This window comes from Hibiscus syriacus, unplaced genomic scaffold, assembly GCF_006381635.1.
Source record: "Hibiscus syriacus cultivar Baekdansim isolate YM2019G1 unplaced genomic scaffold, ASM638163v2 tig00111164_pilon, whole genome shotgun sequence".
Taxonomy (NCBI): Eukaryota; Viridiplantae; Streptophyta; class Magnoliopsida; order Malvales; family Malvaceae; genus Hibiscus; species Hibiscus syriacus.
Genome location: NW_024063007.1, coordinates 140,560 through 160,352, shown reverse-complemented (window position 1 = coordinate 160,352; position 19,793 = coordinate 140,560). Strand labels below are relative to the sequence as shown.

Sequence of the window (19,793 nt, the reverse complement as noted above, 5' to 3'; positions counted from 1 at the left end):
GACACCGGTTCGTTCATTTTGAGCTCTCTGTCCTTTTAACAATTCATAGTTTCTTAAGTGCCTAGCAATGTAAGTGTTTTGAATGTTATGAGCATTATTTAAGCATCAATGAAATGCATTATTTTTCCCTTTTCTTATTTACTGTTTTCTAAGTCTTGGCTAAGACCCTTTAATGAGTGTGTTCAATATCAGGCTAAAGTTCACTAACCGCGATTGAAACTTTAAATCTCTTGCTAAGACTCTTAATGCTAAAACGAGAATTCGGCAGTCATATCGGCATTACGTTGTGAATCTAAAGCTTTAGCCATGATTAAGAAAAGGGATTGATAGGAAAACAGGGAATATGAGTTAAAGCCTATAGACTTTTACAAAATGCAGCAGATAGAGTTGCAGAGCAAACGGTGAAGAAACAAAAGACTAACATCATGCTTCCCAACCCCTCAAAAGCGTAGCGCGAGCAACCTTGTTGACTCCTAGGGTGAAGGCTCCCATTCTGAGGTTGCAGTTATAAGTATGACACATTGCTTTGATGTCATCAAAAGCTCTCTTCATGTACCTCTTAAGCTCATAGTTGACCTTTTCTTCTTCCCACATGAATCCTTGGATGTTCTGTACCAATATGCACGATCATGTTATATACGCATAATGAACTTCTGTTGTAAACCAGTTATGCTCACACACAAAAAGAATGAAATAAGTGCAGAACTAACCACTATGCTGAGAGAGTAGAGTGGAAAATGAAATAGTTGGTGTTACCTGAACCCATTCGAAGTAACTTACAGTCACGCCACCAGAATTTGCATATATGTCAGGGAGTATAACCACACCTTTCCTGGACAAAATCTGCACGAAATCGAGATTCCGGTATGTAAATATGTTAAAAAGAAAGTTACATCGTTAAAAGACTTGGTTTAAGGCACAATTGCCACAATACTTCATCTGCTTCTGGATCAGTGGGATGATTTGCGGCTTCTATAATAAACTTTGCCTTCACATCAGCAGCATTCTCCCTTTAAAAGAAACCGAAATCAATTCAGTTGCATAGTAACAAAGAAAGGAATTGATAAATTGTAAACTTTCTTTGTAAGAAGTTCAGACTGCAGAGTATATACTTGTTCAGAACTCCACCTAATGCACATGGGATCAGAACATCACATTCATGAACAAGCAAGTCATTAGGATCCATGATGTCTCCGCCTCCGAAATCTTTCAAACTACTAGTTTTCTCTTTGTGTTTCAGTAGAGCTGGGATATCAATTCCATTTTGGTTTTTTACTGCACCAGTAATGTCACTAACTGCAACAACCTTTCCACCTTTCTGATGAATAAATGTTGCTGCCCAGGATCCCACATTTCCAAACCCCTAAGAACATAGTAATTCAAATTATTGAACCAAATACTAGACAAGAAGCATATTATAGAGGAAGAATCTTGGAAGTACCTGGATAGAAAACGTCATATTCGGAATCGACATTCCGTATTCGGCAAGAAGAAACTCAGTTGCGAAAACAACCCCCCTTCCAGTTGCAGCTTCTCTACCTAGTGAACCCCCAAGCTCCTACAAAGCCAAACCAATACCAAAGAATCAAAAAGCTGTTTGTACTCTACCGAGCAACCCTTCAGGTGGGAAACTCTGGCAAGGAAACTTACGACTGGTTTTCCTGTAACAACGGCGGGCGAATAACTATGAAATTTCGAGTATTCATCAAGAATCCATGCCATTGTCTGCCCAAATGAGAGATCAACACAGAAGCACAGTTGCATGTGAATTTCAAATGTGATTGCTGACAGAATACAGTAAGGTAATAACTAATGTCTGATAGCATCTCATCGGACAAGAAACAGATTACCTGTGAATTCGTTCCCATGTCAGGTGCAGGAACATCTCTATGAGTTCCGATAAGATCATGAATCTTCTGGGTGAAAACACGAGTAACACGTTGTAGTTCGCTCGCACTCAACTCCCTAGGATTACACCCAATTCCACCCTTTGCTCCACCATAGGGAATATCTGCTACAGCCGTCTTCCAAGTCATTAACTGAGCCAGTGCGTTCACCTCATCCGGATCAACCTAGAACCAGAAAAACAGGTTCATACATAGTACAGACTGGAATATTCAAAGTCGACATTAAATCGTCATAAACCCGATAGGCATATTTCATCATTTATAATCACTAATCTCGCTTTCAACCAGTACTCTGTATGAACATGTTTTCTGTCCATTTAGATCACTTCGATCAAACCATATATCAGCCAATTCACTATCAAACATAAGTGTGAATCACTTAGAACTAGTAATCCAAACTGATAAATCTACTTTGATCCACTCAAAACAGAGTCTAATTACAAAGGGGGGGGGGGGAACAGGTGAAACTCAATCAAGGCATCGATCAAACGACTAAATCCATGAATATCAGAGGCAGTGAAAGAAAAGTCAAAATATGTATTATGATAACCTCAGGGTGGTAACGGATTCCGCCTTTCATAGGTCCACGAGCATTGTCATGTTGAATTCTAAATCCAATATAAGACACAAAAGAACCATCATCTTTTGGAACTGTGCATTCAACCTGAAAACATATGGTAAAAAACCTCCATAACAAGAGCATGGTGAAGTAAAAATTAAATAAAAATGAAAAAAAAAACCAACTAATATTGAGTGCAAAGCAAAACATACTTTGATTTCTCTGAAGGGTATCAAGAGGCTTTTCTGAAGCTTAGAGTCCAACCCAAGTATCCTTGCTGCATGCTGAAAGTTGCGGTTGGTTGCTGCAAGAGCATTCATGGCTACCTGAAAAGTAATAAAATTCAACAGTGAAAACCAAGAATTTGAAGTTCACAATAAGAAGAATGAAATGTCAAATTGGGGTTATTGTTTATGTGAAGGATAAGTATGAGTTTATATATGGCAAATATTATCAGGCCTGTAGAATACAATCCAAAAAGTCACACGTGGCAGGAGACATTTGGGATGCATCCCGTACTGCATTTATCGTTTAGTGAAACTTTTGGACCTTGTCTTGCATAAGTTTCGACTTTAACCCCTTTTTTATTTTAAAATATTGGAATCATTATATCTTTTATAATATTACAAGTAAATTTATAAATTGATAAAACAATTATTGAATTAATAAATAGATTGCAATAAAACTTTTAATTAATGTATTAATAATAACAAATAAAACTCACACTAATTTCAATTATTAATTTTTTATAGAATATTTAGGGCACTCAACTTAAAAAACTAATTAAATCCTTCAAAACATTAAAAAAATTTAAATTTTAAAAAATATATTAAAAATGAAAATTTTAAATACATCACTTATCGGCACCATAAAACGACATGTAATGGCACGTAATCTGAAAAATTATTAGATTTAATTATCATCATTGATCAAATAAGTAACTTGATAATATTTTGAAGTGAAATCATGCAAATATAAAAAAAATCATTTAAAAAAAATTAAAATTCTTCGAACATTCTTAAACCATAAAAAAAACTTTGAAATTTTTATATAATTATCAATCATTTAAGAACAAGAACAAAGATACACACATGATTTTATATTAAGAGATCAACTTATAAAATTTTAGAAGTAAAAATAAACTATCAATAAAAAATATATAAAAATCTAAATTACATGAGAATTTAAAATTTTCAAGAGCTCAACCATCTTCGCCAATCCCTAATTCCATATCCCAAAATGAGAGGTCTCATGGGCTCCATTCCCAAAATTGAACATAATCAAGTTGCAGTTCAGATACATCAACTTGCCAAATGATAGAAACTGAAAATAGTGGGCGCAATATGGATTCATTTAAAACGAACCATACAATGGCAATGACACAAATGTCCAAGACTGCTTATTTTTACGCATAAAATGGTGTATAGTAGAGAATTAAAAGTGTACTATAACCGTTGTTGTCGAGAATACTCCCATAAAGCAATGGCGCCACTGACATGTACGTTGAGTGATCGAACAACTCCCAACTGAGGTATCTCGATGCAAGCATCCAAGACATGGATTATATCCACTGGTATACCCTCCTTTTCACGCCCAAGGACCAAGACCTACCAACACAATAAAACAGGGACATGAATTCCCTCTCGACATCGATTGAAGTCGCTAGTATTTTTCTTCTTCTTTCAGATAAGCGCCTTCCACTGATATACAATGGAAACTAATATGCCAGGCCAAATGGACGTGTGCTTTAAAGAATTTGACTTACAGTCTTTTTCGGATAGATATACTGATCAAGAGGTACACTGTTTGCAGTTTGCTCTAATCCCAAGATCGAATAACCTTCCCGCTTCTTTTTCTCCAAGAATTGTTTCACACTATTTACAGGGACTTCTATAATAGGAACCCACTTCTCTGCCGTCACACTGCAGAGCACAATTCATGTGAATGCGTTAAGCACTCGGTAACGCATTGGAATCAAGTTCCGGGAACCAGAGTTCCGAAACAAAAGGTCATTCTTACATAAATCATGAAACCACATATGCTTCTGCCATGTACTCTATATTTTCAAAATTATGATACGCTGAACTTTTACAAGAAACATAAATCTAGAAAATTGGAAGTCACGTGCAAGACATGCAAGTCCAGGATTTGATTAAGTCTATATGAACCTTAAAAACAAACAATATTGAGTCTATGATGGCTATATTACTATTGTTGCAAGTTCTGCAGAATTCCTTTCGCATAAAACAGCAGATCGAACTCTAATGCCTGAAGAACCCAACCGTTCACCTAACGTTAAGCGGCCTCTCATTAGGAACCTTAAAAATGATGGCATCATTAATAGGCCTAATACTCGATTTAAACCCCAAACTATACTTTTTTCTAACTTTGGTGCTTAAATGATCATTCCATTCCAATTTACCTCAAAAAGTGCATTAAAAGAAAAACAGCTGGCAATGTCAGCCAATAAAAATGTTACATGTGGCAGATAACATCATTAATGACATGGACAAGGCAAATACATAGCGCATTGTTTTTGGCTAGTATTGCAACCTGTTTTAAAAATTTAGACGGAATGATAGTTCAAGTACTAAAATAGGCCAAGAATAAGTTTAAGTACCAAAGTGGAAAATGGATATAGTTCAAGGGCGAAACCGTGAATAAGGCCTTATTAATATTAGTCTTGGAAGTCTACAGAATTCCTTTCTATATTTGTAAATTAAAATGAAAAAAGCAGATCATAACTCTATTTACTGAAGAACCAGACCACACCTAACATGGAGGGGGAACTTTTTAGTCATATGATAAATGCCAAGCAAAAAGGGGTGGTACAGAAAGTTATAGAACATGTGAAACTATCATCAAACCTGATGAGTTGAAACTGTTTGTCATGTACTATTTTTGCATCTGCAACAGCTAATCCCAGTGCTTTAAAAACCTGAAAGGAACAATAATTGCGTTGTGTAAACAATAGATATGCAATAACTAAGGGTGTATTTGGACAGGGTAATTGCAATAAAGTTCAATTATTAGGGTAGCAATTATACCCACTTATAATTACAAAGAATTCTAATTTCCTATACATGTTTGTCTTACAGGGCATAAATACTCTCAATTTGATAGAATCCAAGAATTAAAAAATGAATACTTTTTATAAAAATAAAGGGTAAACTACGTATTTAATCACCCAACCAACTATTCTCACTGTTCTGTTTTGGACACCCAATTATTTTTTTTTCAAAATCAAACCTAAAGTTACATTTTGGTCACCCGCCGTTAAAAAATAAACAGAACTGTTGACGTGATAATTTTTTTTTCAATGTTGATGTGGAATTACCTTATGGTGACACATTAACATCACTATTAATTTTTAATGGTTGGTGACCAAAACAGAACCGCGTGAATAGCTGGGCGACTAAATACATAGTTTTCCCAACAAAAAAAAAGTTGGAAAGTCCATCGTGAATAATTAAGCGCATAATTCTCTCAAATTTTAACCCACTGGAAGAATTGGAGCAACACTCTAATTACATTGAATTCAATGGGACCCACTAATTACAATGGTGTTAACTCAACATGCCACTTGTGACAAGCAATTGTACCCAAATACCATACTGGGTGGCTTTCCAAACACAGCCTAAATAAGAATCAAGCCACAAAGCACAAAGAAAAATAACTTAATAACTGGCAAAAAAATACCTCACAGGTACGCGCCAATCCAGCAAGGTTGGGTATGCGATCAATAAATGATGCTACTAGGATAATATGCTGCCGGTTTCCTCTTATCTTCTCCATAGCCAAGCTTCTAGACCTCCACAACTGATCAAGAAGATCATCTTCCTTTTCCATTTCTGTTTTGCACATTATTAAAGACACGATATATCAATTAAAAACTTTGGGTCATCATATGTAAAGAGGGATATAGAAGGGGTCAAAACATGAATGTCCGGCTCTATTGATTAACAATGTAACTGACAGAATCACCAAATCCAGCCCAAAATATGCAGTTTCACAAATAAGGCATCAACTGTGAAGAGCTTTAACCTTCAAATTGTTTAGTTCTCAAACTTAATACGTACCTAAAAGTTGCTTGTAAACTTCTCCCTTGCCTAATAAGGAACTGGAACCCAAGTCCTGCTTATGTTCAGAGAGAGTAATCTTTTTCTGGAAGTCCAAATGAGCATCTTTAGGCAACTCCAATTTCCTTTCACAAGCACTAGACAGTTCTTCAATCGCTTCAGCCATATTGAGGCTTTCATTCTTGATTGTCACAATATCCTTCGCCATCGAACATCTCAGATCTTCCCTCACATCCTTAAGTAACAGAAAAATTAGCTATCAACAAAGCATGACAGAAGAAATAAAAGCGTACAACTGCTTACATTTAGAAAGTTGAGCACTTGATCCATTAGAGATGTTGGAACAGATTCAAAACCAATTTCCTGCAATTTTTACCACAAAAGGAAAAGGAGAGTTAATTTTTTTTTGATAAGATTTGAAGGTCTCTTTAAAAACCTCCTTCTTGATTAATGGAGCTTGTAAAGAAGCTTCTTAATCATCGGAAGGAGGAAAAGAGTGCCTTATAATTTCATTGAAGAAAATAAGAATTACAACCTTGGAAAGAAAAATCCAAGTAGAACCCTTACAACAATTCTTGAGCCTTAAAACCAAACTATAGAAGTCAACAACATAATAATCAACCTATACCAGCCTTTGCTAGTTAGTGAAAGCATTCCTCAAAAGCATACAAGTGAAGAAATGCAACACCATATTAACTTTTTGATCCAACAGTTCATAGTTGATACGCAACAAGTAAATTTTGCAACCCTGATCTTTCCATAAGAACCATCAATTCAGGGAGAAAAAGACATTCAGCAGTTAAGTTAATTACAGAACCATAGTATTAAATGAATCCACACCAAAAGAAAGAAAATTTTCCACCAATAGTATTCTATCCAGTGATGGATTTTCAACAATCATAATTAGCTTATCAAAGCATTTATGCAAGAATTCAATCACGCAGAAAAAAATTCTGAAACCATAATTCGGAATTCATAAGCTAACTCTTTGTTTCCTAAATTTTCGGAACATAGCCAACTGCATTATGAAATACCATACCTCCACCCGACTAACAAAAATTCCAGCAGGAGTAACAGAGGTTTTTGGATTATAAGCATCAAGGTAGCCTTCCATTGAATCTCGCAAGCTGAGAGGCAGTAAAATATACATGTCAGGATTCAAAGTATTGTACTGCAACCGCATTCATGAAATTGCTTTTGAAATCACTATACTTCATTGGAAGCCTTTATGTCTTCCATTTTCTCTACTTCAACTCCAACATGGGCAGAGAAATGGCAAAGTTACAAACATAACAAAATATGCATAACATTGAGTTGGAATCCCTAAAATTAAGGATATATTACTTACCTTATTCCTAGGAGTTTCCTTGTACAGTAGAATCTAATCTTAGTTTCTAATTCTTAGGGAGTTACTGATTTTTAGGGATTGTTCTCTTATTTACACTTAGACTACTCTATAAAGGTTGTAAATTATTCAGTAAATAATAACAATCTTTTTTTAAGTTTGTTCACGGTATCGGAGATTTAAGGATTTTTGATTCCGTCATCTCTAATCTCTTGTCCCAAACATCCCTCCTCTTTAATCTCTCTTGCCTCCTGTTTTATTCCTACCTATGGGTGACACAATCGAAACTTCACCCGATACTGAAACCTCACAAATGATTCCAATGATTCCAAATATCAATCAAGGAACCCCTCAAGGGGACCTTAATTCCTCTCTTATGATCATCAACCATCGACTAGATGGGAAAAATTTCTTGCAATGGTCCCAATCGGTCATTATGATAATTCGTGGTCGTGGCAAACTAGGATATATCAATAGAGGCATCCCACGACCAGCCACAATAGACCCAACTTATGGCACTTGGGAACTCAACAACTCAATCGTAATGGCTTGGTTAATTAATTCAATGGAAGGCCATATTAGTCGCACCTACCTCTTCTTCAAAACTGCAAAAAGATATGTGGGATGCAATCAAAGAAAACTACTCGGATCTTGGAAATGCCTCCCAAGTATTTGAGATCAAACTGAAGTTGAAGGACATCCGACAAGGAACACTTGAAGTAACTCACTACTACAATAATCTGAAAATTTTGTGGCAGGAACTGGACATGTACTATGAGGCAGACTGGGGATAAGGAGTGGAACATACCAAGTTTATGACTCACCTCAACAATGAACGTCTCTATGAGTTTCTAGCAGGACTGAACCGAGAGCTAGATGAGGTGTGTGGTCAAATTCTGGGTAGAACCCCCCTGCCAACCATTGGTGAAGCATTTGCAGAAGTTAGAAGAGAAGCGTCGACTTGTCATGATGGGTGATTCAAAGGAACCTAAACCCATGACAATTGCTGGTTACCGTCCCACTGAAAACTCAACCCTTATCTCTAGAGGCCCACTGATCAGGATGGAGAATATATCGACAGGGGGAGATATCAACGACTAGTAGGGAGACTTATCTACCTATCTCACACTCGTCCGAACATAGCTTTCGGTGTGAGTGTTATCAACCAGTTCATGCACGCTCCAAGGGAGAAACATCTAGAAGCTACGTACAGGATATTAAGGTATCTCAAAGGGACTCTAGGTAAAGGCCTGCACTTCAAGAAAACTGGCAATCGAAGTGTAGAAGTATACACTGATGCAGACTGGGCAGGTGCTATTAACGACAGACGTTCTACAAGTGGTAGCTACGTTTGGGGTAATCTTGTAACATGGAGAAGTAAAAAACAGTATGTTGTAGCACGCAGCAGTGCAGAGGCAGAGTATCGAGCACTATCCCATGGTATATGCGAAGGAACCTGGATACAAAGACTACTGGGAGAACTAAAAGTGTCCTATACAAGACCTATAAAAATGCATTGTGACAACCAGACAACTGTCAACATAGCACATAATCTTGTTCACCATGATCGCACCAAACATGTGGAAATTGATCGCCACTTCATCAAAGAAAAAATTAACTCGGGAGAGGTTTGTGTTACATACATACCTACGAGACAACAAGTTGCTGACTTGTTGACCAAAAGCTTGAGCAGAAACATGTTTGAAGAAATTATTGGCAAGTTGGGTTTGATAAATATCTACACTCCAGCTTGAGGGGGAGTGTTAGAATCCCTAAAATTAAGGATAGATTACTCATCTTATTCATAGGAGTTTCCTTGTACGGTAAGATCTAATCTTTGTCTCTAATTCTTAGGGAGTTACTGATTTTTAGGGATTGTTCTCTTATTTACACTTAGACTACTCTATAAAGGCTGTAAACTATTCAGTAAATAATAACAATCTTCTTTTTAAGTTTGTTCACATTGCAAAGGAAATTTAATGGACAGCCTTTGAAATTTTCTTTTTTATTGCTCGAAGTTCTTAGTATCACAAAGTTGTCAATTGTATGATACTAGAAAATGTAGATAAATGCCATACCGCATGCAATCAGAATTCTTTGCCAGGTACAATTTCAAATCCTCGAAGCACCTTTTTTCCAAAAGTATGAACTCGGAGCTTTTAAGATCTGGTGGGGGGAAAAATTTGCCAAGTACTTGGTGTAACAAAACCTGCAAAGAAAGTCCGAATGAAAATTGCTTTAAAAAAGTAAAGATAATGAAAATTTAGATGTGGCATTCGTCAACTTGCAAGAAACTCACCTGAGTAAAGCCACGTAAGCTATGATGATGTGAGGTTAATAATGGGAGTATGGGAGGAAGTAGTTCGTCCAAATGCTTGACTTGAAAGTCTTTAGAAGCATGGAGGATCACGTTAGCTGCTATGAAGACATAGGAAGAAAGTGCCTGCATTTGATGCACAAAGTTCAATATGGTAAACATACAGTAGTAGTAACATCCCCATTCACCACAAATAGAATGTAAATAAATGAAAAAAAATAGTTAATATCCCCCCCCCCCGAAAATGAGTATCACTTCTAACTATACTAGGAAATTGGTTAAAGGCGTGCATGCTTATCTATCTGTTTGTAAGGTATATGCTTTCCTTTATGTATATAGATTATGCATGCAGCATAAAATCAATAACCATTCAACTATGCATGAAGGCAATATAAATCATTCTTCATAGATGCTATGTCGTGTGATCGGGAAACTTTTATAAGATTCTAAAAAAGAATGACTAAATAAAAAATATGTCAAAACAACTTTAAGCAGAGGAAGCACAGTTATCCTTATTTCATTACTTACCTGAGGTCTCATGTCATAATCTCGAAACAAGGGAACCAATTGCTTTGAAACCTGTGATATGATTATCGCAATCAAATAATATCAGCTGAATGACTCCACAAGACCTAAAAGTTAATAGAAACTAGGGACATTTTTTATGTCAAGTAATTATGACTCAAACATGATTTCAGAAAATATGGCTATTCCTTCTAGATGGCAATAGCATCATTCAAGAAGCCTTTAGCAAATGATCCCAAGCAAAAGAAAGCTGAAATTCAAAGGGGCCTCTTCTTTATGGGTGTCTAGACAGGCTTGTTTCACTCTCTTGAAATAATATTCAACAACTAAGGCATGCAGAATGCTGGAATGAATATGTGTGCTTCTGCACATATTCCAAATGCATGAATAAGCTTTACTTGGTAAATAGATTTAAGATGGTGTGTTACCAAAGAGGGAAATTTCAAGTAAATATTAATTGCAAATGTTTCCAAGTACTGGCGAACAGAAGGAAAGTTGTTTCTCTGCAAAGAGACATGAGCAGCAAATCAGAGATATAAAATAAAACATTATAATATTACTGTACAAATTAGTACCGCATAGAAATTCAATCAAAATAAGGATGAAAATAAAATAGGATTAATTCCAATCAAGAAATCTTAAAACACAACATGGACACCGCAAACAAACAAAACTAAACAATTCGATCAAAATATAAACATTGAAGGGAAAAAAGGTTCCATTCATATCCAAGAGCATTTTACACATCCAAAAGTCAAATAATTGATTAAAAACCATTTAACATTATCAGTTACACCCTTCTAACTATCAATGGCAGCTAATGAGCTAACTACAACGAGCACCATACAACGAGCACATATACTACGGATATGCAGCAACAAAGGGAAAAAGGCATCCCTGTATAAACATTCCATGATTTATGAAACCACCTAACAGCAACCTGTGTCAGCATTAGATAGAAGCATTCTGCCTTTCAGAAGTATAAAGTAAAACAAACATTATCTACACGCACACACAGCAAGCATTCGAAAAAAATATATATTTGAGATAAGTTTCCATTAAATATTTATCAAAATAAAAAAAATTACCTGGTATTCTCTCCAAAACAACTTATTGAACTTGCCATATTATGAAACTTCAGCAAACTATAATTAGTTAAGAGAGAACTATCAGATTTTCTAAAAGAAGCAACAGTTACTTACATACAGAGCAAGTTGCAAGCAATGTGTAACTTCTCCAACTACATCATCATCAACAAATTGTGACAGAACACATATCATCTGCCAAGCACGTACTTTTCGCCTATGGATCTGTTGAAGAAATGACAGGACAGAAAACAAGCATTCTAATAAATCTGAAAAGTAGAAATAAGAATCTGAAGAAAATGAAGAGAAAAGTATCAGATACCACGCTATGCTTCTTATACAACTCTTTTGCAAGATCCTTATCATTTAGCTGCATCAAAAATGAATGCCAAGTTGAAGAGGAAAGTTTTCCCTTATCAACAAATGCAGAAAAGCATAACGTACTTTCTTTTCATGCAAGTTGGATATAAATGGTTAATTAAGGCAGCATTGTAACCAACAATGTGACATTCTGTGTAACTTCAAGAGTGAGATACATGAATACGGGAAAATAATATTTCTTTGAGATAGGGTTCTACATACATATACCACACACTTCTCTTGAAACAATCATACAAATTAGTCAGAAGACTCGTGCAAGCATAAATTGAAAACATGACCCTACTTCCTTCCTGTGTCAACTTGTTTCACATTGTCAACAAACTCAATTTACTCCAACAACAACGCAATTAATTTTCTAATAAGAGGTAACATACTGCATTGTTGAACATATTAAATTATTAGTTATATCATACTCCTTTACAATGTGGAATAACAATCAATTGATGTTGATATAAAAGAACAATACCACAGAATCCAGAAGCTCTAGCAGAAACAATTTTCCAGATTCAAGGGTTGACTGGCATTCTTTGTCTCCAATAGATGATCCCGTCATATTAGTCAAGTGAGCCAGCTTGTAAAAGAGATTAGCAACAGACACACGTGCATATAACTCCGTGTTTAAAAATGCCTGAAAACAGAAGCTGATATATTCAGTAATTCAGGGAACGCAATTTATTTACTATTTTTATGCAATGGATATTCAGAAAATCACCATAAAGAAAAATTATTATAAACCAATGAGAAGTTGACACAAAGTTCCTCCAAGATGATCAAACAATTTGGATAATATGAAAAATTTCAGAACACGGTCTCTACATTTTACAAAAACCAAATATGTTTCTCTTAAATAGCAATTTATTTAGAGAGCCTAATACATAAAAAATGACATTCAGGAACAAAAAGTTGCATTTGGGCCACTAGAAAACATTAAAATTCTTATATCTGGAAAATTAATTATCATACACAATGAAACAAGAAAGTGATAGATCGAAGAGCTACCTCTGTCAACTCAGAATCTTGGGCTTTAGACAATAATGAAACTTCAGTTCTTGCATCATGGTTTTCAGTTAATTCAGCTTCAAAATCCTCATCAAAAGCAACTGGAGGAAAAATTTCAGATTCAGAAGTTATGTTTATGTATAAGACTAGTATAAATAAATAACATGGATATAACCCAAAAAGTGGGAAAAGAATGATAAAACACCAGAGCCATAGAGTGTTAGTAGTTTCAGTTCTTTTATGTAGTATTTTATAGTCGTTGGATTTGAGAGAAAGAGCCCCGTTAAATGTAAAGCTGCAAGACGAATCGTCCGGGGACTTTTTGTGCCCTCCTCCAAAAGCTTTTCAACAAACTGTACCATTGATGTGAAGAAACAAATGAGATAGCCCACTAGAACTACTACATGCAAAAAAAATGCATATGGACAATATAGTAACACCCTTACACTCACACCCAACCCCATATATAATGCACATATGCACATGCAGAAGAGAAGAACCACACACCCATTTTAGCGGCCCAGGTTCATTATCAGTATCATGCATGTCTACATCACAAAACAAGGATGGATGCAAGACAGAAGATAACAAAGCAGCAATATGTGCAACCCTCCGCTTGTTGCAGCTGGTATGTAATATCCAAGAGGAATGAACCAAACGCCAAATCATCTGCATCAATTGATATTGTTAATATAGCTTCTTCAATGAAACAAAGATACTACAAGATTAGATGGTAAATGGAAAAATGCTACGGATGAATTAAGATTCCTTCATGTCTGCATAATTTGTTTCTCTGAGCATTTCCACTAACATGTTTGCGAATCAAAGACACACACAAACAAAAATGGCAATATAAAAAAGGCAGTTTACCAAGGCAATAATATAGAAAAGACAACACAGAAATTACCTTCAGAAATTAAGGGAAAACAGAAGTAAAGGTTGATAATGTAGAATTAGAGAAGGGAGCGACCTAATAAATGTCATTGAGTAGCATCATTGGATAAATGTCATCAAACTTCTTATCGGCATTCACAATCTTCACAAATAGCCCATCAAATTTAGACCCCATTAAAATTTTCGGATTCCAATATAGAGTTGAAGGTTTTCTGGATCGGGTTTAAAGAGAAAGATTGACTGTTAGATATGAGTATAGAATGGGTGAATTAGATAACCAGTGAAGTTGATAGCAACTGCCACAATTTTTGCCGATATGGCTGATGGATGGGACAAGGAAAAGGCATTGGTAGAGGCTGTAAACGTTTGGTTTGGTTTTTCTTAGGTAAAGGGTTTACTTTCCTATCAGCCATAGAGTCACTAATCTGTTTAATAGCGATCACTTCAACTAAGCAAGTAATTAAAACAAATACTCCAGCTAAGGGAAGACTTCTAATAGTATAAGATACCAATAAATAAGATATCATAATACTTCTAATAAAATACTAATAATTGGTTTTCTAATAATAACCAAATACTTCTCTTAATAAGATATTAATAAATTAATTTCCTAATAATAATCCAAAAATATGATGCCAATAACAAAGCCAACCCATAACAAAATCGCTCAAACAAATGACAATAAAAAACAACACCAAGAAAGAAACTGGTGAAAGAATACAAATGAACACCATCATACATTGAGATACAGCGTGACTTATCTGTTTTTTATTTCTGACACAAATTACTGAAACTATGAATTACCTCAAAAAATATCAAATTGATTTTGTGGCTACCATTGCTAATGAAAGAAAAAAATTTAGTGTCTATAAAATTCAGGGCAGGGAAATTCAGTCTAGAATTTGCAACATTATCCTCTGCCATCATTTTGAAGATAAAATAAACCATGTATCCAGGACCCCCAGAAAAGACCCCGGTGATGAATAACCGTGTTCCACAATAGCGTAACTGAGGTATTCAACCATCCTTAATCAAAACTATAAACGAACATTGCTTTTAACGCATAAAGAGTGCAGAAATGATAACCAAATATTGAAATCTCAAACTTAATATTCTGCAACAGTGTTGAAATAGCAATTGCATCACAATTCACACATAAACCATACCGAGCAAAAGGCCCTCAAAATGCATTGAAAAAATATCATATATGCATAAGCTTAAAATCAGAAAAATTATGTGAACCTGAGAATCTACACCAGCGAATCTGGAACCAACTGAAGGCAACCTTCTTGAAGCAAATAGCTCCAAAGCCAATCTGATGGATCTCAACATGGGTAAAACAGAACCCTCCCCAGCATTCTCAAGACTGCAAAGTTATTTGGGTATAATGATCTTGTCAGAAAAACATTGATAGGGGGGAAACATTCCATCATATAACATGCTAGCAATATATGTAAAAATGCAAGTTGTGGAAATAAATGTTTACATAGAAGCACATTCTGCTTACTACAAATACTCTGGTACAATGTGGAAGGGTAGGAATGCAATTGTTTTCGAGGGGGGAAGGTAGATCAAATTGATTTATTCTTTTTGGCAAGGTGTAGACTGGCTGCTTGGTTCTTAGCTTACTACAAGGTTGTATCTATCCCTAAGGACTCTCTTATTTGTGACCCTTCACTTGGGGATTGCTGCTCCTTATTAAGCTCTCCTATTATCAAAACTGTGTCCTGGTCTAATCCTCCAGAAGGATTTATTAAGCTGAATGTGGATGCGGCTGTGACTGCAGATTGGAGGAAGAGTGGTGTTGGGGGCATTCTTAGAGTTCATGATGGTTCGGTGGTGGGCTCTTTTCAAGAGGCTGCTGGTCCAGGTCCTCCTGTTTTGTTAGAACTCAAGGCAATTATGAAAGGGTTATCTTTCTTTGACTCGTTTCAGCAGCGGTTTAAGGAAAGGTTAATTGTTGAATCAGACAGTAAATTAGCAGTGGATTGAGTCAAGAACATCGACCGTTGTCCCTATGTTTACTTAGACATTGTGACAGCTATTGTTGGCAAGGTTAGTGGACTGAATAGTAGTATTAGATGGGTTGCTAGGTCAGCCAATGTTGAGGCTGATAGTTTAGCTAAGGCTGGTATTGGATAGATCTCTGTTTTGTTTAGTTGGGTTTCTATTAGGTTTTGGGTTGCTTATTTGTATGATAGATTGTATGGTTGTTTTAAGTCTTTGTAACTTGTGGTTATCAATGAATTATTGAGGCACTCTTTTCCTCCTTCCGCTGATTAAGGAGCACCGTGTGATCCGTTAATCATGAAGGGGTTTTTTAAAGAGGCCTACCTTTCCTATAAAAAAAAAAGCCATAGTACTGTAAAAAATTAAGTACTGCAAGATATTCACCATGCAACCATCTTCAAATAAGTAATAAATAAATTAAGCTCCGTTAGTTTTTTACCTCTCAACAGTATCAGTAAAAATGTTTATCAGAGCAGCATCTGAGAAAAAAAAGCTACCATCCTCTAGTTGAAGCTTACTCTCAAAAGCATAGTAAGGAATTGAGAGCAGAGAATCTAAGATAACCCACTGCATCAATCACAGAAAATCAAATAGTATTTTGGTTTATGAATTTGTTACTTTTAATGATGAACTTGAATATTAAAAATAAGAATATTAAAAGAACTGCACAGAAAAGAAAAGAAAAAACTTTTAGTCATGATTTTGTAATGGTCACAAAGTAAATTCAAAATGCTACGTTGCACATTAGAAAAGATATTTTAACAAGGAAAAATTCAAAATTCATCCGAACTAGAACACATTAATGATTGGCTCGCATTAGAATTCAAAACATCATACTAATGCAATTTAAACCGTCTATTAAGTTATGAAATGTAACTGTATTAACATGCAAACCACTTTTATTAGAATTCAAAACCTCTTTTTTCTCAAGATTTTCTTTTGATAGGAAAGAAAGGCCTCGTTAAAACCCCCCTTCTTAACTAAGGACCTTATAGAAAGGTCATTAATCATAGGAAGGAGGGAAAGAGTGCCTTGGAACTTTTATAAATAATGAAAGTTACATAATAGTAAAAAATAACACTAAATTGCTTGACATAAGACTGAAACACTCCTCCCGTCATAAAACCTACACCCAAAATTACGAAAATCATAAAAAGACCCTTACAATCACCCAATCCCTTTCTTAGCTAAGATATCTGCCTCTCCATTACACACCCTAGGAATCAACCTAACTAAAATGAACCTTATCACTAATAAGCCTTGAAATCTGGAAAACAATAGGCATGAAAAAAATAGGTGCCAGAACCGGAGAATGAATCCATTCCACTGCAGACGAGCAATCACTTTCGACGATCAACCTAGCTACCGAAGCCCACCTAGAAGACAGAAAAATATCCAAGCCTCTTTTTATAGCTTTTAATTCTGCCAGAGGGGGGATTGCTTGACCAATACTCTCGGAGAAAGTCAAAAGAGTGCAACCATTCCAATCTCTTAATAAACCTCCAATACCTCCACCCGAATCAATCTGCCTAACGGCTCCATCTACATTCATCTTTAGGAAGTCAACTGGTGGGGGTAACCAGCGCAAAACAACACTATCAATAACATTACTAGAAGAAAACACCATCTGCTAGAGATGGATTACCAATCAGCACATCCTCATGTATAGTTATACCCGAAAATTTGGCTAGGAACCATTTGGCAATCCTGAATCTAACAATGAAGAAAAGTGACACTTTGTCAATAGGAGTTCCTTCGAAAACCCTTGCGTTCCTAAATTTCCAAACAGACCAAAAGATGGCTCCCGGAATAAACTTCCAAATCGTAGATTTCGCCCTCAACTCGTTCCAGGAACAAAGAAGAGAAGGAGGATCCTGAGGTAGAACCATGGCAATATCCCAGAAATTAGCTACCTTATTCCATAATTCCCAAACCACCGTACAAGAGATGAATAGATGCTGCACAGATTCCTCCTGATTCTTACAATAGGGACACAGAATATCATCCCCTAGGGGTATACCTCTCTTGACCAACTCGACTTTGACAGCTAATTTCTGATGAGCAAGTTGCCAAAGAAAAGCTTCCACCCGAGGTGGTGCAAAGCCTTGCCAAACCCCTTTCGACCACACTGCAGTACCCCCAGACGTAATACCGAGAGTATTCCTACAAGATTTAACTGAGAACAATCCATCTCCACTAGCAGTCCACGATAAAAAATCATCCACAAGTTCTGAAAGTTGAATATCCTTCAACTTAGACATCAACTCCAACCATTGGACCAATTCCCAATCACACAAATTTCTCCTGGTCTGAACAGTCCACACCCAACCACTCGATTCGAAGCTGCCAAACTCCTCAACTTTCCCCTCTTTAATAGGGGAAAGCACAAAAATTCTTGGAAAAAGGAATTTCAGAGGACAGTCATCCGCCCAAATGTCATTCCAAAAAGAAATAGACTTGCCATTTCCTACTTTCAATTTCGAATTTGACCTTAGACAATCTCCCACCGAATCATCCTTCAGATAATTATTAGCTATTCCTCTCAAAATCCAAGATGAATGAGGATGAGAGACCTCCCTAATCGACAACGAATTCCTACTAACCTTATGTCTGCTACACAGCACGCCTTTCCAAATGGAATTTTTGTCATTGGCAAATTTCCACACCCACTTACCTAGAAGAGCCCGATTAGTGAGGTTCAAATCAAAAACACCTAATCCACCACAATTTATTGATCTGCAAACCAAGCTCCAATTCACCCAGTGGATTCTCCTCTTTCCCTCCTTATCACCCCATAGGAAATTGGCCATTAACGAGTTTAACTTCTTACCAATAATACATGGCATTCTAAACAAAGAAAGGAAGAAAATTGGTAAGGAAGATAACACCGATTTCAGTAAAACAGTCCTACCGGCCAATGATAAACATGAAGCTTTCCACCCAGCAAGTTTGGCACTAAAGTTCTTAAAAACAGGATCCCAAAGAGCCTCTGAATTCTTCTTGGCACCCAAAGGAAGGCCCAAATATTCTGTTGGAAAGGAACCTACTAAGCAACCCACTTGTGAAGCCCAATCTTTTAATTCATCGTCCTCCATGTTAATCCCAAACAGCTTACTCTTTACCAAATTTAAATGCAGACCTGCCATTATACTAAAAATCCTCAACACTCGTTTAACGTTCTTGAGCTGAGAAATCGAAGCTTGGCAAAAAAATGATTAGGTCGTCAGCGAACTGAAGATGAGACAGCTTAGTTGTATTATCATTTTTGCCAATTGTAAACCCCTAGAATAGTCCCTTGTCCACTGCTTTAGAAAGCATCAAATGAAGCAACTCACCCACAATGTTAAACAATAATGGAGAGAGACTACAACCTTGTCGTAAACCTTTTTCCATTGGGAACTCATCCGAAGGAGACCCATTCACAAGAATTGAAATCGAAGCTGTTGAAAGACACTGTGAAATCCAAGCAGACCATCTGTTACCAAAACCCATCTCAAATCATTGCTCTAAATAAAATAGGCCATTCCACAGAATCATAGGCTCTACGGAAATCAACTTTTAGCACTACTCCTCTCAACCCTTGTTTTCTCCAATAATCAATTCCTTCATTCGCAATGAAGGCACAATCCAGCAGCTGTCTCCCCGGTATAAAGGCGAACTGAGATTGACTAATAACGTCACCAACACAGCAG

The 19,793-nt window shown here is 36.2% G+C and overlaps 2 protein-coding genes across 3 annotated transcripts in view; both read right to left on the bottom strand.

The window, feature by feature from the left end:
• Nucleotides 1–287: 287 nt before the first annotated feature.
• On the bottom strand, nt 288–2,859 carry LOC120155086 (glutamate dehydrogenase 2-like). Its single transcript, XM_039166663.1, has 9 exons — nt 2,679–2,859; nt 2,458–2,571; nt 1,851–2,072; nt 1,651–1,725; nt 1,442–1,558; nt 1,113–1,363; nt 935–1,010; nt 757–843; nt 288–609 (listed from the first exon to the last, which is right to left on the bottom strand). Exons 1-9 carry the CDS (start codon nt 2,784–2,786, stop codon nt 424–426), a joined length of 1,236 nt encoding a protein of 411 aa, XP_039022594.1. The 5' UTR covers nt 2,787–2,859; the 3' UTR covers nt 288–423.
• A 904-nt stretch (nt 2,860–3,763) lies between these two features.
• Nucleotides 3,764–19,793, bottom strand: part of LOC120155085 — a 45,424-nt gene continuing 29,394 nt past the window's right edge. Inside the window, exons 18-36 of one of the 2 annotated variants that reach the window (XM_039166662.1) lie at nt 16,541–16,668; nt 15,334–15,457; nt 13,705–13,866; nt 13,403–13,550; nt 13,198–13,298; nt 12,665–12,826; nt 12,140–12,187; nt 11,935–12,042; nt 11,161–11,235; nt 10,736–10,786; nt 10,190–10,333; nt 9,969–10,099; nt 7,585–7,672; nt 6,849–6,908; nt 6,546–6,780; nt 6,166–6,317; nt 5,334–5,404; nt 4,232–4,388; nt 3,764–4,073 (exon numbers count right to left, since the gene is read on the bottom strand). In XM_039166662.1, coding sequence (XP_039022593.1) covers nt 3,912–4,073; nt 4,232–4,388; nt 5,334–5,404; nt 6,166–6,317; nt 6,546–6,780; nt 6,849–6,908; nt 7,585–7,672; nt 9,969–10,099; nt 10,190–10,333; nt 10,736–10,786; nt 11,161–11,235; nt 11,935–12,042; nt 12,140–12,187; nt 12,665–12,826; nt 13,198–13,298; nt 13,403–13,550; nt 13,705–13,866; nt 15,334–15,457; nt 16,541–16,668 — 2,307 coding nt within the window. In that variant the 3' untranslated portion in view covers nt 3,764–3,911. The remainder of the gene's footprint in view (nt 4,074–4,231; nt 4,389–5,333; nt 5,405–6,165; nt 6,318–6,545; nt 6,781–6,848; nt 6,909–7,584; nt 7,673–9,968; nt 10,100–10,189; nt 10,334–10,735; nt 10,787–11,160; nt 11,236–11,934; nt 12,043–12,139; nt 12,188–12,664; nt 12,827–13,197; nt 13,299–13,402; nt 13,551–13,704; nt 13,867–15,333; nt 15,458–16,540; nt 16,669–19,793) is intronic. The other variant, XM_039166660.1, reaches the window with a different exon arrangement.